General features: G+C 44.1%; 1 protein-coding gene across 1 annotated transcript in view; it reads right to left on the reverse strand.

Moving 5' to 3' along the window:
* The window catches only part of LOC144679298 (transient receptor potential cation channel subfamily V member 6), a 67,557-nt gene that overhangs the window by 37,005 nt on the left and 6,706 nt on the right, over positions 1–23,846 (reverse strand). The window contains exons 4-8 of the mRNA XM_078539678.1: positions 17,254–17,282; positions 12,571–12,662; positions 11,640–11,754; positions 8,363–8,533; positions 7,717–7,787 (exon numbers count right to left, since the gene is read on the reverse strand). Coding sequence (XP_078395804.1) covers positions 7,717–7,787; positions 8,363–8,533; positions 11,640–11,754; positions 12,571–12,662; positions 17,254–17,282 — 478 coding nt within the window. The remainder of the gene's footprint in view (positions 1–7,716; positions 7,788–8,362; positions 8,534–11,639; positions 11,755–12,570; positions 12,663–17,253; positions 17,283–23,846) is intronic.

A 23,846-nucleotide genomic window follows, 5' to 3' on the forward strand; every position in this document is an offset into this window, starting at 1 on the left:
GCGGCTGCAGGGTGGATGAGCAAACTGACCATGGCGCCATGGTACAGGAAGTGGGGCAGTGGGGCGGGGGTTCATATGTAATGGAAGTAGGGGATAGTATAGTCAGGGGGATTGACACAATTTTTTGCAGCTGGGAACATGAGCCCAGTGCCAGGGTTCAGAACATCTGCTCTGGGCTGGAGAAGGACTTGCAGTGGGAGGGGAAGGATCCAGTGGTCATGGTCCATGTAGGTACCAACAGCACAGGAAGAACTAGGAAAGAGGTAGTATGAGCAGATAGGGACTCAATTAAAAAGCAAAACCTCAGAGGTTAATAATCTCCTGAGCCATGAGAAAATTGAAGTAAGGTAAATCAGATGTGTGTGAAATGTGTGGCTCAAATATTGGGTGTGGGAGAAATGAGTTTTCATTTGTGGGGCAGTGGCACCAATATTGGGGAAAGTGGGAGCTGTACCATTGGCATGGTCTTCACCCAAACCTTACTGGGGCTGGTGTTCTGGCATGTTATATAACTAGAGCGGTAGAAAGGGCTTTAAACTAAATAGTGAGGGTGAGGAATCAAAGTTCAGGAGATGCAATAAATTTAAATAGAGAAAATAAGGCAAGAGGGCAAGGTAGGAAATAAGGGAAATGATGATCCAAGCGTAGCAGGAAGGCACAGCGTGTACAAACCTAAGAATGTGCCAGAAGATAAGGCTACAGGTTACAAAAATAGTAAAAATGCAGAACTAAAGGCTCTATATCTGAATATAGCATTCGTAACAAAACAAATGAAGTAACAGTACAAACAGAAATAAAGATGTATGATCTGATAGCCATTACAGAGGCATGGGGCTGAATTTTCCCCCCGTCAGGGGGGGAAGTTGAAGGGCTCGCGCGCACTGGCGTGCTTCCGATCAGTGCCCCCGATCAGAGGCGTGGCACCATTTTACGTGGGTGGGCCAATTAAGGCCCACCCAGCGTGACGTCTGCAAAGAAGCACTATGTGCTCCCTGTGCAGGCGGAGGGGGGGGAAAATCACAAAATCAAGAGTGCACTCTTTCGCGCCTGCGCACGAAAGAACGCACTCATCTCCCTGAGGCTAAGTGCAGCCTCAGGGAGATCGGCTCTAAATGTCAAAAACCTAAAAATAGAAAAGTAAAATTTACCTAACATGTCCCCTCATGTGACAATGTCACATGAGTTGGGACATGTCCATAATTTTCACAAAAACTTTATTAAAATTTTTTAAAGCTATATGAAACTTCATCCCACCTGTGGATGAGATTTCATGCTTTTTCCAATTCGCACCGGGGCTCCTGGCCTGCTCGCCAACTTTAAGGTTGAACGGGCAGGTCCTTTAATTACTTAATTGCCTCTGTCAATGGCCTCAATTGGCCATTGACAGGTCGGCAGGTGCGCAGCTGATTTTGCTGCACCCCCGCCTTCCTGAAAATTTAAATGGGGCTCGGTGACGTCGGGAGTTCCCGAGTTTTACACATCAGTGAGCGGACCCTGCTCCCGCTCGCCGATGCGTAAAATCCTGCCCATGGTTGCAGGATGGCAAAGACTGGGACCTGAATATTCAAGAGTACATGAGATTTAGAAACAACAGGAAGATAGAAAAAGGTTGAGGAATATCTCTTTTAATTAAGAATGACATTGTTACGATAGAGAGCGATGACCTTAGTTCTGAAGATCAAGAGCAGCATTTTCCCCCCGTCGGGGGGGTTGTGCGGGATCGGGAGCAGGTAGGCGGGTTCACGATCGGCGCCCCCAGTTGGGGGCGTGCCACCATTTTACATGGGCGGACCAATTAAGGCCTGCCCAGCGTGACGTGCGCCAGGAAGCACTATGCGCTCCCTATTTGGTGGGGGGGCGGGATTCCCTGAACAGGTCTGTGTGCTTTTCTGCACATGTGCGCAGAGTAGCGCACAGATCTCCCTGAGGCAAAGTGCTGCCTCAAGGAGATCAGTTGAACATTTAAAAATTTATTAAAGGTAAGAAAAAGTTTTCCTGACATTTTCCCTCATGTGCCACTGTCACATGAGCTGGGACATGTCCATTACTTTTATTTAAAAATTTTCCGAACATTTTAAATCCTTCATGAAACCTCATCCCACCCGTGGATGAGGTTTCATGCTTTATCGGAAGGCCACCTGGGCCCTTCGCCTCCCCGCCAACCTTAAGGTCGGAGGGGCAGGTCCATTAATCATTTTAATTACTTTTTTAATGGCCTTAATAGACTGCCGAACTGAGAGTCCAAATAACGTGGGGTGACATCGGGACGCACGCCCAACGTCACCCTGCGTCATTTTACGCGTCGGCAAGCGGGCCCCGCCCCCGCTCGCCGACCGGAAAATGCTGCCCCAAGTTGCAGAATCAGTTTGGATGGAGTTGAGAAATAGTAAAGATAAGAAGTCACTTGTGGGAATGGTCTATAGGCCCCTAATAGTAACCACACTGTAGGCGAAGCATACTGGAAGAAATAATGAGGGCTTGTGAGAAAAGGTACAGCAATAATTGGGGTGATTTTAATCTACGTGTTGATTGCCAATCTGATTGGTCCAAAGGTAGTCTGGAGGAGTTCATAAGAGTTCACAGTTTCTTAGAGTAGCATGTTCTAACACTGACCAAAGAGCAGGTTACACTAGATCAAGTATTGTGCAATGAGACAGGATTGCTTAATGACCTCATAGTGAAGGTACCCCTCGGTAGCACTGACTATAATATGATTGAATCCCACATTCAGTTTGAGTTGAGAGGAGTAGATCTAAGACTTGTGTTTTAAACTTAAATAAGGGCAATTATGAAGGAATGAAGACAGACCTGTCTAAAGTGAACTGGGAATTTAGGTTAAGGGAAAGGTCAGGAGAGATGCAGTGGCAGACGTTAAGGGAGATATTTCAGAATAGTCAGAAAAGATACATTCCAATGAGAAAGAAAGACTAAGGGAAGGATGCACCATACATGGCTAACTAAGGAAGTTAAAAATGAAAGAAAAGGTAATAATTCCACAAGGATAGTGCCAGGTCGGATGCTTGGACAGGATATAAAGAACAGCAAAGAATGACCGAAGTTTAAAAAGGAGGGAGAAATTAGAGTATGAGAGAAAGCTAGCTATAAATATGAACACAGAAAGTAAGAGTTTCTACAGGTATTTAAAAAGGAAAAGTTTACTTAAAGTGAACGTTGGTCCTCCAGGCAGTGAGAATAGGGAATTAATAATGGAAAATAAGAAAATGGCAGATGTACTGAACAGATCCTGTGTCCCTCCAGGTCCTGATGGGCTTCATCCTAGAGTCTTAAAAGAAGCGGCAGCTGAGATAGTAGATGCATTAGGTTTAATTTTTCAAAATTCCCTAGATTCTGGAAAGTCCCATCAGATTGAAAAATAGCAAATGTGACTCCACTGTTCAAGAATGGAGGGAGACAGAAAGCAGGAAACTACAGGCAAGTTAGCTTAACATCTGTCGCAGTGAAATTGCTGGAATATATTATTAAGTGGGGCACTTGGAAAATATCAGTGAAATCAGGCAGAGTCAACATGGTTTAGTGAAAGGGAAATCTCTTTTGATTAGTTTATTGGAGTTCTTTGAGGAAGTAACAAGTAACATGGATAAAGGGGAACCCGTGGATGTGCTGTGTTTAGTTTTCCAGAAGGCATTTGACAAAGTACCACTTTAAAAGGTTACTACACAAAATAAGAGCTCATGGTGTAGGGGGTAACATTTGGAATGGGTGGAGGATTGGTTAGCTAACAGGAACAGGGAGTAGGCATAAATGAGTTATTATGTATTGGCAAGATGTGGCGAGCGGAGTGCTGGGGCCTCAACATTTTTCAAATTTATATCAATGACTTGAATGAAGGGACCAAATGTTTGGTTGCTAAATTTGCTGATGACACAAAGGTAGGTAGTTGTGAACAGAACATAAGGGCTGGGATTTTCCAGCCCCGTCATGGCAGGACCTGCCATGGGAGGATCGGCAAAAGTCCATTGACTTTTGATGGGACCAGAAGATCCCACCAGCAGGCGGGGCCAGAAAATCCCACCCAAGGGGCTGAATTTTGCCGTCAGCGAGCAGGGGGAGGAGCCCGCTCGCTGATGCGTAAAATGACACGGGATGACGTCGGCGGGTACCCCTGACATCATCCCGCCCCATTTAAATTTTCAGGAAGGCGGGGGAGCAGCAAAATCAGCTGCGGGCCCGCCGACCTGTCAATGGCCAATTGAGGCCATTGACAGGATAATTAAAACAATTAAAGGTCCTTCCCGTTCAACCTTAAGGTTGGCGGGTCGGCCAGGAGCCCCGGTGGGCTTCTGAAAAAACATGAAATCTCATCCACTGGCGGGATGAGGTTTCATGTAGGGTTTAAAAAACTTTAATAAAGTTTGAGTGAAATTTATTAACATGTCCCATCTCGTGTGACATTGTCACACGAGGGGGATATGTTAAGGATTTTTTAATTTTTCTATTTTTAATGTTTGTACAAGTGTAAGCGATCTCCCTGAGGCAGCACTTAGCCTCAGGGAGATGTGCGCTCTTTCGTGCACATGCGTGAAAGAGCGCACTCTCGCATTTGGGGAATATCCCCCCCACACCTGCACAGGAAGCTCATAGCGTTTCCTGCCAGGGAATGGGCCTTAATTGTCCTGCCCACTTAAAATGGCAGCGGGACCCGCTTCTCCGGCGGGGATTGGCTCCCCACCTGCCGGAGATTGGGTTGGGCCCGCCCGCCCGACAGGCAGAAAATTCTGCCCAAGGGGTCTGTAAAGGGATTTAGATAGGTTAAGCAAGTGGGGAAAAATTTGGCAGATGGGAGAGAACTTTCCCCCCGTTGGGGGAGTTGTGCAGGGGTGGGTGCGGCGAACGCGGACCCGATCAGCGTCGTGCCGCCATTTTACATGGGCCGGTCAATTAAGGCCCACCCAGCGTAGCGCATGCCCGGAAGCGTTGTGCGGGCTGGGGTGGGGAGGGGTTCCCTCAGTTGGGAGTGCACTCTTTCATGAGCTGGGAAATGCCAATGAACTTTAATGAAAAAATGTATTTAATTTATAAACCCTTCATGAAACCTCATCCTGCCTGTGGATGAGGTTCCATGAAAAATGCGAAGGCCACCTGGGCTCTTCGCCTGCCCGCCGACCTCAAGATTGGACAGACAGCTTTCTCAATAGCCTTAATTAGTTAATTAATGGCCTTAACAGGCCTTTGACAGTTCGAAGGGCGCGCAGAAAATCTAATGATGCGCGGTGACATTGGGACGCACGCCCGACATCACCCTGTGTCATTTTACGCCTCGGCGAGTGGGCCCCGCTCCCGCTTGCAGGGCCGAAAATTCTCCCCACGGAGTATAAACGTGGGAAAATGTGAACTTGTCCACTTTGGCAGGAAGAATAGAAAAGTAGCGTATTATTTAAATAGAGAGAGCTCTGAGGCACAGAGGCATCTGGGTGTCCCGGTACAGGAATCTCAAAAGGTTACTATGCATGTACAGCAAGTGATTAGGTAGGCAAATAGAGTGTTATCATTTATTGCATGGGGAATGGAATATAAAAGTAGGAATATTTTGCTTTAGTGAGATCACATCTGGAGTAGTGTGTACACTTTTGGCCTTCATAGTTAAAGGATATAAATACGTTAGAAGCAGTTCAGAGAATGTTCACTCAACTGATACCTGGGATAGGGGGCTGGGGAGGTGGGGTTATCTTATGAGGCTGGGCCTGTAACCACTGGAGTTTAGAAGATTGAGAGGTGGTCTTATTGAAACATACAGGCCAGGATTTCCCGGTCGGGGGGCGGGGCCCGCTCGCCAACGCGGGATGACGTTGGGCGGAACTCCTGACATCACCCCACATCATTTCAATTTTCAGGTCGGCGGGGGCTCAGCCGAATCAGCTGTGCGCCTGCCGACCTGTCAATGGCCTATTGAAGCCATTGACAAAGTAATTAACGTAATTAGTGGACCTGCCCGTCCAACCTCAAGGTTGGTGGGCAGGCCGGGAGCTCTGGTGGACATTGGAAAAAGTATGAAACCTCATCCACGGGCAGGATGAGGTTTCATGTAAGTTTTTAAAAATTTAATAAAAGTGTCACTAAAAGTGATTGACATGTCCCAACTCATGTGACATGGCAAACCCCTTATTTTTAAACTGTGTCCCCTAGTTCTAGTCTCCTCCCACAAGGGGAAACATCCCTTCCAGTATCCACTCTGTCAAGTCCTCTCAGGATCTATGGGCAGAATTTTACCCCCATCGGTGGAGGAAGTTCAGGAGCGGGCGCGTGGAGATGCGCCACATGAGGGGACATGTCAGGGAATTTTTTTCTCTGTTTTTTAACATTTTTTAATGTGGAGCCAATCTCCCTGAGGCAGCACTTAGCCTCAGGGAGATGAGTGCATTCTTTTGAACGCATGTGTGAAAGAGCGCACTGTTGGCTCAGGGAATCCCCGCCCCCCCCCACCCGCACCGGGAGCGCATAGCGCTTCCTTGCGAATGTGACGCTGGGCGGTCCTTAATTGGCCCGCCCACGTAAAATGGCGGCGCGCCCCTAATTGGGGGCGCCGATTGGAGGCACGCCTCCATGCACCCGCTCTTGAACTCCCCCCCCCCATTGGGGGGTAAAATTCTGCCCATAGATCCTGAGAGGACTTGACAGAGTGGATACAGAAAGGGATGTTTCCCCTTGTGGGAGAAGACTAGAACTAGGGGACACAGTTTAAAAACAAGGGGTCTCCCATTTAAGATGGAGATGAGAAGATTTTTTTTCTCTGAGGGTCATGGTTCTGCGGAACTCTCTTCCCCAGAGAGCAGTGGAGTCAGGGTCATTGAATATTTTTAGGCATAGGTAGATAAATTCTTGACTAACATGGGAGGCAAGAATTAATCAGGGGTAGGTGGAATGTGGAGTTGAGGCCACAAACAGATCATCCATGATCTTATTGAATGGCTGAGCAGGCTTGAGGAGCTGAATAGCCTATTCCTGCTCCTGATTCTTACGTTTAACCCAACATGCTTGATGGAAACAGGGCAGGAAGGCTGCTTTTAAGAAAAAAAATTTGTTTAGCTCCTCAGATTCCAGGCATTTCAATGTCAACCAACAGAGTTTTGCAAGCAGATGTGGTGCCTGCCTAAGTTTATGCAAATTGGAATCCTATTGCAAAGTGTTTGCAATTTAAACTCAAAACATTTTCCCCTCAGAATTGAAATGGGGATCCGATTTACTTCCTGGACCTCAGTTGGCATATCACATGTGACCTCCCAACTGAAACAAGCTCGTTTTTGGACAATCCTGACATGGAAATATATCACCGTTCCTTCATTGTCGCTGGGCCAAAATCCTGGAACTCCCTTGCTAACAGCACTGTGGGTGTACCAACACCACATGGACTGCAGCGGTTCAAGAAGGCAGATCATCACCACCTTCTGAAGGGCAACTAGGGATGGGCAATAAATGCTGGCCCAGCCAGCGAAGCCCACATCCTGTGAATGAATAGAAAAAAAATCAGTTCAAGATACCACTCAAAATGATAGCAGCTGCAGTGCCAGTATAAATAGGGTAATATGTCACCCATTGCCATTTTCAGGCTGCTTCTGCTCCATTTACACAAGGTGTGGGGCTCTTATTACCACTCATGGAGAGATAATCAATGGCTGACTGGGAATCGGAGACCACATACTAATAACCAACCCATGCACATTGCAAACTGAAAGAAAGAACTTTAACCAACAGGTTTACCAAAAATCTTTAAAATAGTTGGGATGCATTTCTTCCAGTCCAGCCAACTGTTTCTTTAGGTATGACTCCTCCTGTCAGTCAAGACAAATTAGCACAGGATAATCAGTAGCTGTAAACAGATGCATCCAGTCCCAACATTAAGCATTAAATTATTAGCAGATGATGCTTCAATTGTGAAGATGAAATTTGGAGCAAAATTATAACATCTCTTTGAAAACAATGACTCAAGAAAATATCTGCTAATATACTAGGCAACTGTTCTATTAAAAACTTCTTTTCAACAGGTTTGTTTTACAGCCCATTTGTACAATTATCATTTTCCCCATTATTTTGGCCACACCTCATATGTAGACAGTAGAATCATTCGTGCTCTTTGCTGTGGAAGTAATATTTCGAAGCCAATCAAAAGCACCAAATGTTAAGAATTACACATCAAGATCAAGCAAAGATTGCTACCTTTGGAGCTTAATAGTGCTTGGCTGTATGAAACTTTTCAATGGCATTGCAAGAGTTAAATAATATTCAACACTAATTTTTCCTTGCGAAACAATTATTAAGAGAATTACAGGAAATTGCTTCTACAGTTTACTATTTAATGTTTGAAATGCTCTTTTCCATAGAAAATTCATACGGACATTTTGTGTACCTCTGGCCATCTTGGGTGACACAGGTTAAGATCCTTCATTATTTCCTTGCTTCTCCAATCCTTCCAGCGAGTAAACTTTGTATTTGAAGAATGGATTTCAATAAATTCCTCTACAACCTGATAGCCAGTGAGTCCAATTGCTATGATGGCAATAACTATTTTCCACCAGTCCTGTATTCATACAACATAAGAGAAAGAGAAAGAAAATACCTTCAAAAGGAACAAGAGACTAAGAATTTAGCATTATCCTTCAGCTATGACTTTCCATCCCATATTTTTATGATTTCAGGATCTACACATTAAATGCAACACTTGTACTATTCTATTTCACTAATACTTTGTCACATGACAAGGAAGTATGTGCATTCCAACAAAACCTATTTTTGGACTGTGTAAACTAACATTCGTATCTATCCATTCACCATTCTTCACTTTATGCACTGGATAATCCTCCCATAAATTCACTCAGTCTTTTTTGAATGCTGTGATCAGTTCCTGATCAGTTGTAGAGTTACTGAGCATGGCCATTTGAAGGAACTGTACTAACATATATAAATATTTGAAGTGACATTTTCACACAAGTGCACTCGGCTTATGACTGTATCTTCACCGGGGTCAGTTAAACCCTTTCCCATTATTCAGCTCAGTAATCCTCCCAAAGATGTAATTAACACTGAGGTTAAACGCAACATTTAAAAATGAAAGAAAATAGCGATGTGGGGAAAAAAGAATGTTAATCAGAATTAATTTTATTTGCTTGATCTCAAAAAGTGTAATTAATGCTTTAACTTTTTGATTGAAACGTGAAGAAGAGCCAAGATCCATAATGCAGAGTACCACCAAGGTTCAAAAAAGCAAGAAAGAAAATGAGATAAATGAGGGATAAATAAATTTGAATTCCTTAAAAATCTGATCATTTGTGGCCAGCACCAGAAAAGATTATCGTGAAAACTACCAATTATTCTTAAAAACTCAAATGATTCATGAATGTTCTTCGGGGCAGGTAATCTGCCAACCCTACCTAGTCTGGCCTACATGGAACTCCATTTTCACTCTATGTGGCTGACTCTTAATGCCTTCTGAAAGGATCTAACAAACCACTGAGTTGAAAAGTAATCATAGAAAGTGGTCCACCAATGCCATCTCACAGCAATTTGGGATGCGCAATAAATATGATTTTGCAGTTTTACTCACATACCAAAGACAATTTAAGAAAAAAATGATGCCAGGATTAAAGTCTGAGGATTGTAGAAGGAGCAAAGGATTGAGCAGGGTAAGGAATTTATCTTTTAGAAAGGGATGAATGAATAAGAGTAGGATACACCACAAAGGCTGCAGTGATTCAAGACAGTGGCTCATCACTACTTTCTCTTGGACATTTCGGGATGGATAATAAATTCTGGCCAGTGACACCCACATCCCAAAAATGAATAAGAAAATCTTAAATTCAAACCAGTGAGGATACAGTAAGAACAAAAAATCTGTAGCATAGCATATTTGGTGATCAGGAAGATGAGGAGTAAAATACAGGCAGCAAAAAAAAAGATTGCAATAGAGAGAAACTATTTCTTGTATACTGTCCAGATGGGCAAAAGACATGTTTATAGATGTACCCCAGCTATATGAGGGTAATATTTAAATCTTCAAAAGGTGTGTTTAGTTGCAAAATAGGAAACCATTTTTTTTGTAAGTGGAAGTGGAGATGTGGGGGTTACATTTGTGATCAGAGAAGTTGATGAAGCAAAGAATACCAGTGAAAAAGATGAACGAATGTGGTGGGCCAGCCAAAAATCCATTGATTTCAGCGGGACTGGAAAATCTGTGGAGCCACAAGACATGGCAGCTGAATTGTGAAAGACAGAAGAACAGTCCCTGAAGAATAGAAAAAGGACAGATTTCCATTTATTATTAAAAGATGATCAATGCAGTGATTCAACTACTGAATTACAGGAAGAATGAAAATTACATGCACTGAAGGCATACACTCAGAGGAAAGTTGATGAATGTGCAGTGAGGTTACTTCGCAAGTAAACAAGGTTAGATCATGAATGGAGAAGCCTATTGATTGGGGTGGAGAGCAAAGCCCTGAGAATTCTGGTTAGTTGAAATAAATGGTAATGGATAAGCCAACAACTCATCATTCATTTGTGTGTGCTCTGCCCAAAGGCAGGTCCCCGGCTTATTGTCTCCTGATGCTTAATCCTGAATCATTTCCTTGTCAGTTTTCTTTCAGTGGTTTGCCTTCCACTCTCAGGGCCAGGGAGTTAGGTTATAAGCTCACCTCAGGCAGAACAAGAATTGAACCCATGCTGTTGGCATTGTCCTGAATCACATGCTGGCTATCTAGTCAACTGAGCTAACCAGAACCCAAGCCAACAACTACAGCACAGATATCGAAGAAGAAACTAGCTAGCTATGAACATGACATTCATGGAAAGCCATGAATATAACTTTGTTTGTAAAGGCTGAGTTAATGTCAAGTTTATCACACTGGGGTAGGATTTTAACTCACACAAATCTTATTCACTTACACAGAGTTAGTATATTTCTGCTATCTGTATGTCCAGTTGTTGCAGTCTAAGAGTTAATGGGTTGATGTTAACTCCCTCCAACTGACTATAACTGAGTGACAGGGCAGCAAAATTTTCAAGTAAGAACATACACTTACCACCCATTCTTGCCCATCACCATTTACCTGAGGGTCTCTACCAGAGCTCAACTCTAATATGGTAATCAGGGTCCTATGTGCAACTTGAAGAAGCTACTGGGCAGACCATGAACTGCACATGGTCCTCCTCTGGCACCAGGTGTTGAATGGCTTAACCAGGGATCCTCAAAAGGGACTGCTGAAAACCACTGAGGTTTGTGTGAGGTGAGGAGGAACATGAATGCCTTTTCTGTCCTCCGAAAAAACATTTTTGGCTAACCACTGGACTTCCATGTCTGCCTCCCCCACTGCGATGCCCCATCATTGAGTTTACCTCCCTCTCCTCCAAGGATGACATTTCCAGCTCAGCTTCATGTTGAGATGTGCACTACCTCCCAATTGGCAAGTTATCTGTGAGTTTCAGAACAGCACTTGTAGCTCACCATCAATATTGAAATACAGCCCCACCCTCAAGATGGCTCTGGCTACTTGGCAGAGACTTTGGATGAAATGTGCCAGTGTCACACCCATTGTTCACCCAAAATCAAAGTGACCCCATTTTCTTTTATATATAAAAATTTGATTCTGACTTGATATATTTTGGACTTGAAGTAGAGATACTGTACTTACACCAGGTAGATCGTACTTTAATTTTTCACCATATGATAGCGATGAAGTAAGTCCAAGAACAGTCCAGGACAAGATGAATAAGATATTTAGGATCAACATAATTGCAACCCCTCTCCTAGAAAGCCAAACAAATTGTGAGCTTCCTCTTATAGTCAGGAAACAGGGAGGTATTACCACATAATGAAGCCGACAAAAATACGACACTGACAACAACTTGTATTCATATGTCAACCTCAACATCGTCAACTGTCCCAACACACTTTCCAGGACATTAGTCAGACAAAAATTAACACCAATCCAAAGAAAGGGACATTAGCTAGGTTTTAAGGGCAGTCTCTTGGAGATAGAGATAGAGGCTTAGGAAGAGAATTCCATTGCGTAGGGTCTTGACGGCTGAAGGTATGAAGACCGATGAGGTGAAGGAAGTGGGACTGGATAAGTGACCAGAATTAGAGAAAGAGAGTTCTTGGAGGGTTTTAGGGCTGAACGAAGTTAAAGAGATAGGGAGGGGTGGGGCCATGGAGGGATTTGAAAACAAAGATGAGAATTTTAAAACCAAGGCATTTCTGGATCAGGATCCACAGGGATAAACTCAGGTTTTGGAAGGGTAAAGATGGGAGACCGGGAGAGCATTGGAATAGTCAAACCTGGATGTAATAAAAATATGGATGAGGGTTTCAACAGCAGATGGGCTAAGACAAGGATAGAATGGGGCAATATTACAGAGATGGACGTGGGCAATCTACTGCTGGAGAGGATATGGGGTTGGAATCTCAAATCAAGGTGGCAAACAGTCTGATTCGGCCTGAAACAGTGGTCATGGAGGGGAATAGAATCAATAGCTAGGGATTGGAGTTTGTGGGGGCCAAAGACAACAGCTTAATTGGAAGAAATTAAGGACAAATGTTTAATTGGAGGAAATAAACCTTACCTTCCAAAACGCTTCCATTTAAGATTAATTAATTTCTGCACAACAGGATGCATGATGAGGTCCAGCTGTCGATATTGAACAATCACTTCAAGCTGAATCATATTTGTAGGCAAACAGAAAGAAGTCATTTTATGATCAATGAATGGCATAATCTCAGACTTACTTAGCTTTGCATTGTCGAGTGTCCAAGATACTCTCAGAGATCTCGTTTATTACTATTAACATAGTAACAGTCCACTTTCTGGGGATTTCCCAAATTTAATGTCATTTAGTTGATTCTACAACATGCAAACGCAAGGCAGACAACAGAAGAAATTTTTTTGTTGCTGCAATTTTAAACAAAATCATAACCAAAAGAATTACAATGAAACACTGACACTATTGTCCCATATTTACAAATTGAGTTTGTTTAAATCCCTGTGAATGGCCAGCTAGCATAGTACTTGATGCACTCGCCAAATTTGAGCAATGCAGTGCATTACATGTTGCAAGCGGCACCCAGCACATGAAACATGTTCAAGTATCTTGTGGACGTTGACATTTTTTTTGAATCAAGAAATCTTGTAGGCCAACCAATGTCCATTGTGAAAGACATGGCCAAGGTTAGAAAAATAATTAAGAGAGAAGGCATGATAAATCAAGAGCAAATAGCCAAGTAATGCCAAATTTGGGTTTCAGATATTGTAGAAGGAAGGATAACCTTAATGAATACAGTTTGAAGGTCCCAGCAGAAAACAAGCTGTAGAGAAAACAATGAATGGCATTTTGATTCAATGAGAATGCAGAGGGTGGAAGAGAATGCAGGGCAGTGTATATGGTACTAAGGAAGAAAACAGAGGAGATTTGAGAAGGGCAAAGGTTATAGTAGAACCCACACAAAACTAAGAATGACTGTGAGAGAGAGAGAGAAAGAAGTGAAGAAATGGAAGCTACAGGTTATCGACCAGAAGATAATTTTTTTCTGTTGTCACATCAGGGAGGATGAGAAAAGTGCATCAAGAACCTCCAAATGTGTGGGAGCAGTGTGAGATGGATTTGGATGGATTTATAGAAAGTTAATATTGTTGAGGGTAACAGCAGTTTCCGACATGAAAAAAACAATCAAACTCTTTGAAGGCATAAAATGAAACCCTAATGGGCTTATTTTTCCTCATTATTTTACTGATTTACACACTCATAGCAAGGCCTGGATTTTCATCCTTCAGGCAGACAGGGGAGAGGTGGGAAAGTTCCTGGCTCGGCCGTCTGCCTCAGGAGAATGCCTGCAAAGGCGGGATCTTCATTGCTAGGGACCAGTTGCGGGTTGGAGTCAGGCCTGCTGACCCAGGAAGAAGTGCGGTGGTAGCCACGAGGGCTGCTGGGTGTGATGACAGGCTGTTTAAAAGGCACGCCTCAGTCCCATGAGCCTTTTTTTTCCACTGGGACAAAGGCCCTCCAGTCCTCACCCCTGACACCCCTTCCTCTCCAAACACCCCCAATGCCCATCCATGCCACCTCATGCCCCCATGCCAAGCTCACCATTCCATCCACCCCCTCAGGCCCCTCAAGCCACCTCTGCCAAGCTCAGTCCTTCCACCCACCTCCCCAGGCCTCTCATGCCCCCATGTCCCTCTATCCACCCCTTTAGCCTCCTCCATGCTCAATATGCCAAGCTATGGCACTCCCATGTCCATTGACCCACTGTACACTTTTCAGAACCAATGAACCCCTAATAAGCCTCATTATGTATACTTGGCTGTCAGCCCAATGAGCAAGAATACCTGCACCCAAGAGGAAACATTGTTTGATTAAAAGCTCAGGCTGTCCCATCTCTGCAGTCAATTTCACATTATTTCTTTTCACAAGTTAAGTGGTTTTGAGGGTTTGTGGTTTTTGAAACTTCAAAGGGCCTGGATGAATGACACTTTTATTATCAATGGATTACTTTTTCAAAGTTTTTTTTACACATACCACTATACACTATAGAGTTCACTGGTTCTAGAAAGCGTACAGTGGGTCAATGGGCATGGAAGCACCATAACTTGGCATAGGGGGCATAAGGGGCCTGAGGAGGTGGCTCAGTGTGTGTAACTTGGCAAAGGAGGCATGAGGAGGACCTTTTGAACCTATCATTTATAAAGGTCCGCTTATATAGACTACAGTGTACAACTTCTGAGGGTCCGTGAACCATGACTCTTTATAAACCTGGTCCAACTCCATGAAAATTGCAGAGAAGTAGGAGATGCCTATCTCCGCAATGGAGCTGGCCAGGTCAGGAGAGCTGGATGTAGGCTTTTGACAGGAACCAGCCCGCACCCTTTAAAGGCACCCCAGAAAAATCGCACAGCCCGGGAAAGGGGTTTGGAATCCTGGAATTGGGACCCACCCGCCATTTTTAAAGGGCTCCCGAGTTATCCTGACTTGGCAAAAATCCAGGCTCAAATTTCTCTCTGCACAATTTTAATGCAGTCATTACATGCTTTTTCAAAAAAAAAAAAATTACATTCAAATAACAGAAAAAGTAATATTAAAATAAGAGAGAAATGTGATATAAATGTGTAAAAGGTGGTATGCAGAGGGATTCAAACAACTCAAATTGCAAATTCTTAATGGGGCTCATTTTATTATTAAATATGTTGTTTGATATCAGTGGCAAATCAACATGTTGACTACTAGACTGTAGGTCAGAATTAAACTCTATTATTGTTTTCTAAAATTCTCAGAGTACTGTGTGCAGTTCTAGTCATCACATTATGAAAAGGGTATAGAGGAACTGGAAGGGTGCAGGGAACATTTACGAGCATGATACCAGAAATATATGGGGCTGCACATCAGGAAAGGATTGACGGGCTGGGTTTCTTTTCTCTTTGGAGTAAAAGGCTGAGGGGTGACGTAAGAGAGGCCTTTAAAATTATGAAAGGCTCTGATAGAGTGGATACAGAGAGAATGTTTCCTCTTGTGGGGAAGAACATAACAAAAGGACATCAATATAAGTTAGTCACCAAGGAATCCAGTAGGGAATTTGGAAGAAGCTTCTTCACCCAAAGAGCAGCGAAAATGTGGGACTTGCTACCAAAGGGAATGGTTGAAGTGAATAGGTGCATTTAAGGGGAAGTTAGACAAACATTTGAAGGAGAAAGGAATAGATGGTTACAATAGTAGATTTAGATGACGAAGATGGGAGGATGCTCAAGTGGAGCATAAAAATGGACTGGTTGGGTCGAATAGCTTGTTTCTGTGCCGTATACCCTATGTAAATCTAATTCACTGCTTTCCATTTCCTAAATGAGAAGGCAGGCTTAGTCAATGATGCCCTATAAACAGCCACCAGGAGATGCACAAGAACATTGTTTATGTTAAGGTATTCACACAATACCTTAACACTGGTACAAAAAACAGTTGTTAATTTCATGCCAACACCAAACTTGTTTACTTCAAACCAAACATCAAGGCACAAACTGACCCTGAAGCAAAGCAGATTGAGCCCATCTCTTCCATGGATTCTCACTCCGTTTCACTCCAGTCTTAGGTTGTGTTTACATAATAACTGCACTGAAGTTACAGTAGTAACATGACTGGACCCAAGCACTTCTCTATCAATTTCCATAATTTACCATAAGAAATTGTTTAGTTGACCCTGATGACCCAGCCAAGAGCAAGAACTGATACTGTACCATTCTACGGGATATTATATTGTTACGTGCTTTCAAGTGACAAAAATTTGCATAGAATTTACAGCACAAAATGGCCATTTGGCCCAACTGGTATCTCTACCCCACATGAGTCTGCATCTACTCCATCTACTTTATCTCAGCCTTTCAGCTTGTTTTTCCTATTCCCTCTTCTCTCGTGTACTGGTCTAGTTTCCTTTTGAAAGCATCTGAACTCTGTGTCTCAAACACTTCCTGTGGTAGCAAGTTCCACATTCTAAGCTTAATACATTTGAAAAGTCAGTTTTAATCTTGAATGTGGAAAGGTTATTTGTCGTGGACAGGAGGTTCTGTTTATTGCAGTTTTAAAAGTTACACAATAAAGTTTATTTACACAATTTATTAGTTAAAAATCTCTCCAGTGCAAATATTATTTTCTGTCAACACAGCAACATTTTCTAGCCATAACTCTCTCAAGATGTCTCCAGTTGGTGACATCTTGGCTGAGATCGATTTTAAACAAAAAGTCTATTAAGAGAAATTCATTTAATTAGATAATGAAATAACGAAATTGAAACTTGATGACTTAAGAGTAAACATTTCAAATTTTCCACTCGCAGCACTCTGGGGTTCATTCTTCATTTTACTATCTATTGATCATTCTGCATTTTGAAGGACCAGTTTATACCTGATCTCTGAATCCTACCCAGAATAAAGAGACTGCACTGCCAATTTAAACATGTAATAGAACTTCAAGGCATTCATCGATAATCGCAGTGAAAATGTAAAAGGGGCTCCACCACCACTTTCTCAAAAGCAATTAGGGATGGGCAACAAATGCTGGCCTTGCCAATGAAGGAATATTTAAAAAATTTAGAATGAGTGTCCAGCTAAAATCTTGGACTGTTCGTAAGTGTGAGCTTGTGATTCATCGTTAGATTTGAGAAGTCTCACGTAACAATCGATCTCTGTTCAAGCCATTTTAGTGAAAATGGAGGCTTTTCTCAGAGCCTTTGCATAACTCTCTATTTATCAAAGCTGAGGTAATACTTACTAAGGACTTGGCACGACTGTTATCGGTCTCTGTTTCAAAGGAGATTTTGAAAAATCACAAGTGTTACTGAATATCAATTGCAACTTTCATGATCTGTAAAAGTTACTACACAATGATTAAGCTACAACTGCAGTATCTGTCTATCATTCTTTGCCTCTATCACAAATCAGCTTTGCGAAACAAGAGTTTCAGGCAACTTATAATAAATGTATGAATTCCAAATCTGTCACTTCTTTTCATTACGCGAGTCTGGTGCTTCACTACTGGGGTCTTGTGTAATGACTTCAAAGATAATCCAAGCCAAAAGTTGCTGCATTTTAAATGATGCCATTACAAAGTGAGTTTTGCTGGATAACTCCAGTGACATTCAGAAAGAAGAAATCCAGAAAAAAGTGCTAACTCTTTGGGTTTCTGAAGGTTTATATCTGCGCTCCTGCGAGTACATTCCTAAACTTGAGTGGAAAGGAGAAATTAAAGGCACTGAAATTCTATAGGTTGGAGGAGGAAATTTCATTTTAAGTGCCAGGATCTGTCCACAGTACTGGAAATCAGTCTAGAGTATTAGCTAATGACAGTGCCATTGTCACCAACTTATTTAAATTTTTGAGGCAGGGGAAGATAAGAGTTGAAGGCCTTCTAGAAACACATTTTGGGCCAAAAAGCCTGGAGTGCTGGTTGAAGTTGCTGGGTGTGGGGTGTTGGCTGGAAGGTACCAGTTCTCCATTCTCACTACACCCCACCCCTGTGCCAGAGGGCACAAAATATACAATAGAAACATTTCAGACTCTTACGTTGGCCTGGACTCATAGGTGAGATACATATTCATCACCATCAATGAGGTACACCTATATTCACCAGGCATACCTTTGCCAAATCAGTAGATGTAAGAAAAGCTGAGGCTGGGAGTGGAGCATCTGAATGAAGATTTCATGATGCGGACTATGTAAATAAGTTTGATCTGTTTCCTGCTCTGCAACCCTCTTTATTTCTGTGCTGTTTCAGTCAAATTGAAATGTATCACGATTGCCCCCCACAAGCCTCTGGTTTCTATTGACTGTAGGCAGGGACCAAATAGTAAAGAATCGTGTTTGTAAATCAGGTCCTGACTGAGGGTCAAGGTGCAGATATTACACACTTATGGAATCTGTGCACCTGTGCACTGACTTACACCAGTGGCTGGCAGAGATGGGCAGAGACTCTGTTTCCACAAAACTAGCCTGGGCACTGTGCCCAGCACCAAGGACCTGATGTACTATGGCTTCCATGAAGTTATAGCAGGAAATGGCTGGAACAGAGGTTGAATTTCAGAGCTAATATGATCTGTGTTGGTGATTGATATCAGGTTGTAACATAAACATTACCAACACCATCTTCATTATGGTCACAGCCAATAACAAATGTCAGCTATGTTGTCATTTACGCATCTTGCACTTTTGTTTCCTGCTGGCTTATTTCATTTTTGCTGCCAATACACCAGACTGATTTCTAGTGTTGTATCTTGAAGTGGATTAGAAGTGACACTGAAGCACCTGTTTTCCAAATTCTTCTTATACTGACGTCTTTAAAAAGCTGCTAGGTGAGTAATTCCCAACTAGGAGTCAACTTACTATGTGGAACACTAACCTACTGGGTCAGATCAAACCTGAACAGCAAATATTTCTGCAATCTTTCAAGTTTAAATTAATTATTTTACCTCCTCTAGAAATTTCAAATATTAGAAGTCTGTGTCTTGCAAAGTTATCAATATTACAAAATACATTTTATTAAATTGTGCTTTCTGTATTAATATTTACTTTGTGCATAAATAACATCTAAATTGCTATTATTCCTCAGGACACCCAATGCCTGTTGAGGCCTTGCAATTCTGAACTATCTTCCGTTTTATTCCCTGACAGTTTAATTGGTTCCTCTCCCACAGTTGCTAATACCTTGCTATGCTCCAATGCTTTAGGTGCCAGATGCTCTCCTGTACTGCACCCAAATGGTCATTTTGTTTATCTTTGAGCTTTGCTGGCAAATGTGAGATAACTATTTTACCTAGGGGTATTGCAAGTGAGCCCGGTCTACATGTTCATGTGGGCCGTTGGGCTGTCAGCAACGAGAACCTCGAGTGAATTTCACTTCTCAGAGATGTTCAGGGCAATTGTGGTGCCCCAACTAGTGGTTACTTGAGGAAAATTTTTTCTACACAGTAAGTTATTAGGATCTGGAATGCACTGCCCGAGAGTGTAGTGGATGCAGATTCACCGTGGCTTTCAAAATGGAACTGAAAAGCACCTGAAGAGAAAAGATTTGCAGGACTATGGGGAAATGGCAGGAGCAGGGGACCAGATGAGTTGAAGTTGCAGAGTGCTGGTATGGACACGATGTGCCAAATTGGCTTCTTCTATGCTGTAAACATGCTGTGGCTGGGATTTAGTTCCCATGATGGGGCCTCGCCGCCCCCCCCCGCCATCAGTTAGAGAACTGGTGGGAGGCCTGCTTTGTTTCTGTGCGGGAGGCTCGAGGTGATGCAATTCAAGTGCACTCAGGCTCCGCTACCCAGCCAGAGGGCCCCTGGACACATGTTAGTGGGGCAAGTTCCTTGGGAGGGGGACCGGGGGCTCAGAGGCAAGGGTGAGGGGTGGGTTGCTTTTAACAGGTCCCCACCCTTTCCGATGCCGGGTTCCTCGACTGGGTACTGAGTGTCTGTCAATGAGAGAACCCCCCCACTCTTACGAAGCCTCAGGCAAACCCAATAGTATTTACTGTATGGCCTTCCAGAGCCATGGGAGACCTATGAGAGTCCCGTTAAATCCCTAAGCCTCCATTAAGCTCCGGTGGGCTCAGGGATGATTGATGTCAAATGGCTCATTAATAAGCCTAATTGGCATCCTCCTGCAAGCGGGTAGGATTCCCAACATAATTGAGGTCATTCTTTGTGACACTGGGAATAGGAAGGCAGGTACTCTCACCCAATCCTCCTGGCCCCCCGTCAAATTGCTTGCTGCGGCAGGCTCAGTTAAATTTTGCCCTGTGATTCTCTGATTCTAATTTGGTATAGACTGAGGATTATGAACATTCCTTGTCTGCATGGCCAAGTTTAGCACTGGACAAACTCTCAAATATGTTGGAAGAAAGAATTGCATTTATATAGCGCTTTTTATGAGCGCTGGACATCTCAAAGTGTTTTACAGCCAATTAAATATTTTCAAAGTGTGGATACTGTTGTAATGTAGGCAACAGGACAGCCAATTTGCACACAGCAAACTCCCACATACAGCCATGTGATATTGACCAGATAGTCTGTTTTCTCTTGTGATATTGATTTAAGGATAAATATTGGCCAGAACACTGGAGATTACCTCCCTGCTCTTCTTTGAAATAGTGCCAAGGATCATTTACATCCACCCAAAAAGGCAGATGGCACTTGCATTATAAGAAGCAGCATTATGCATTGATCACCTTGGATTATTGGAGAGGCATTTCCTTAACAAGAGGTTTAAAAATGAAATTGGAATCAGTGTGATTATCATCCATGCATTTCCTATGGGCTGTCTCAGAAGTGATGTACTGCAAAGCCAGGAAGAATTTGCATGCTTGATCCTCTAAATGAGGAATTTGTGAGAGAGTGCTGCAGAAAGAAAGAAAATGAAATGAACAAGTCCTTTTCAGATAAACCGATGGGATTATGAATTTGGAAAATGCCCTACCTAACCAGGGTGCAGCATCACCTTTTAATGGGTAAGGCTGTTAAAATTACAGTGACTTCCCAAATAGAATATAAAAAACCTTAAATAACCAAATCAAATGAAGGCAGGAAAATCAATACAAAAATTCTGCTCCCTGATCGCAGAAGGCAAGATAACAACGTAAGCCTAATTTGCAACAGGCAGTGTAAACACAGAGTCACTCCAGCCTAGCTATATTGGAACACAGTCAGGTGCCTCCCTTTACATTTCATTTTTTGGGCTGGGTAGATCCACTGAAATATTTAAACAAAAGAATAAATGAGTGCAATAAAATTAAATAAAAATTTAATTTAAATCTGGGGAGTCAAAATAAACATTCCATGCACAACCCACCAGTCCTGGGAGGCAACATAATGGAAAGGCCTGACTTTGAAGTAGATTGGGCAACCGCAGAACTGCCTCACTCCACAAGGATGCACTCAAATACCTCTCGTTAACAGACAGTGGCACCAGTAAATTGATTTCCAAAAGCAAAGTGCTGGAAAATCTCAGCAGGTTTGGCACCACCTGTGGAGACAGAAACTGAGTTAATGACTGACGTGCGGGTGGCGGCCCCCGCAGGTCAGCGCTTAAAATGTCGCACACTGACATCAGGCGAGCGTCTCGACGTCAGTGCGCGGCATTGCGATATTTAGCTGGGCGGGCGCGCTATGAAGCGCGACACGCACCCGCCGTTAATTAAAGGCCAATTGACGCCGATTTTGAGGAGCCCGTGCGATCTTCGGCTCGGCGCATGGGCCCAACGGGCAGGCGGGTAAGTGACTTTTTAACAAACCTCATTCACGGGCGGGATATGTGGGCTCAGAGGAGTTGTTAGTGTTTTATCTGAAGTATTTATTGCAGCAAGTGTTTTAAACTTGCCTGTGTGATTGTTATCAGTTCAGATCGATTCCCAGCAGCTTTCTCTGTACTTTGAAGCTTCAGCTCAGCACTCTGCAGACAGCAATCTTTATCGGGCCTGCAGCTTTCCGGAGGCCTTCATTTAGCCTGGATCTGGGTTCTGACATCTCCACTTGAGGCAGCTCCCCTGAGGAGGAAGGGAAGGCTAGAATAAGGAGGAGGCCAGGAGTGGACAATCAGCCTCCAGGGGAGCCACCTTTGGGAGGCCAGGCACAGGCACAAGGGGCGCAGGGCCAAGAGGTAGCCCAAGGTGAAAGGGGCAGCAGAAGACGCCACTATCCTGTTGCCAGGGTATACAGGCGGTGAAGCAGCTACCTCAATATGTCTGAGGTGCACTGCCGAAGGAGGCTCCTACTGTCAAGGGAGACAGTGAACTATATCTGTCAGATGATTGGCCCTGAGATCTCCCCTAACTGTGTGGGCAGACAAACCCATGCCAGCAGCTCTGAAGGTCACAGCTGCCCTCCACTTCTATGCATCTGGCTCCTTCCAGGGCTCGGTGGGTGATTTTTGCGGTATCTCCCAATCAGCTGTCCACACTTGTGTCAAGCAGGTTACAGACATTCTGTTCAGACGGGCATTGACCTTCATCCACTTCCGCTGCGACCAGGCAAGTCAGACCCAGCGAGCAAGAGGCTTCGCGGCCATTGCTGGCTTCCCCCATGTCCAGGGTGCAATAGACTGTACACATGTGGCCATCAAGGTGCCAGCAGGTGAGCCCGGTGCCTTCGTCAACAGGAAGGGCTTCCACTCCATGAACGTGCAGATAGTGTGTGATCACAGGATGCAGATTCTGTAAGTTTGTGCAAGGTACCCAGGCAGCTCCCACGACACCTACATCCCCAGACACTCCCAGGTGCCGGGGCTCTTCAGTTCTCTGGCTCAGCTGGATGGTTGGCTGGTGGGTGACAAGGGCTACCCCTTCAGAAGGTGGCTCACGACGCCTCTCTGCCATCCAAGAACAGAAGCTGAGGAGCGCTACAATAGGAGCCACGGCACCACAAGGGCTGTGGTGGAGAGAGCCATCGGTCTTCTCAAGATGCGCTTCCGTTGCCTGGGCTGCTCAGGGGGCGCACTTCAGCACCCCCCAGATCGCGTCTATGATAGTGGTAGCATGCTGCGCTCTCCACAATCTAGCGCTGGAAAAGGGGGATGCAGTTGACGATGAAGACCTTGACGCAGTGAATGAGGCTGCACATGATGAATCCAGCAGTGCCTCAAAGGATAAGGAAGCACAGGGCAATGATGAGGGGCAGTACGCCGACCCGCTACTACACCAAGGAGGCAGGGACATCCGGGACACTTTAATCCAACGAACCTTCGGCTAGATCCACACACATGGATCAGCAGGACCAGCATTGCCTGGCACTTCCACACGTGGCACTTAGGTGCTACATCTTCCACCTCATCAGCTGCAACTAAGGGCTTAGTACAGAAACATCAATGTCCACTCAAACACTCAAGATATGTCTGTGAAACATACAAATGCAGCACAAAGGAAACACCCTCAGCCATGGTAAGAAAAGTGGACTTTATTGCCACCAAAATAAAGCACAAACGTCGCTCTGATGCACATAATGATACATTCCCTAATCTAGGGCCAACACAAAATCATCAGTGACAAACCCCTGGAGTGCCTGATGTGCCTTATGTTTTCGTTTGCGGGTGCTACATCTAGGTGTTGCCCCATCGCTCGGAGTGGCATCTGAGACAGCCTGCTGACTCTGCTGTCTTGTTGGCCTCGATGACCTTAGCGGCCGTCCTCTGGCCCGTGGAGCCCGTGCTGGCCCCGCCTGGGAGGGAGTGGCCAGTTCCAGAACTGGCACTTCCCCAGTTGTCGCAGCCTCAACGGATGCAATGGTCACTGGCAGAGGGGCGGAGGAGCTGCTGCCCTCATCCGGACAGCCCTGAGAGGAATTTGCAACGACGACAGGCAGCTGCTGCGCCGATGTGAGGTCACTT

Source organism: Cetorhinus maximus, chromosome 4 (genome assembly GCF_964194155.1).
Source record: "Cetorhinus maximus chromosome 4, sCetMax3.hap1.1, whole genome shotgun sequence".
NCBI classification, from domain to species: domain Eukaryota; kingdom Metazoa; phylum Chordata; class Chondrichthyes; order Lamniformes; family Cetorhinidae; genus Cetorhinus; species Cetorhinus maximus.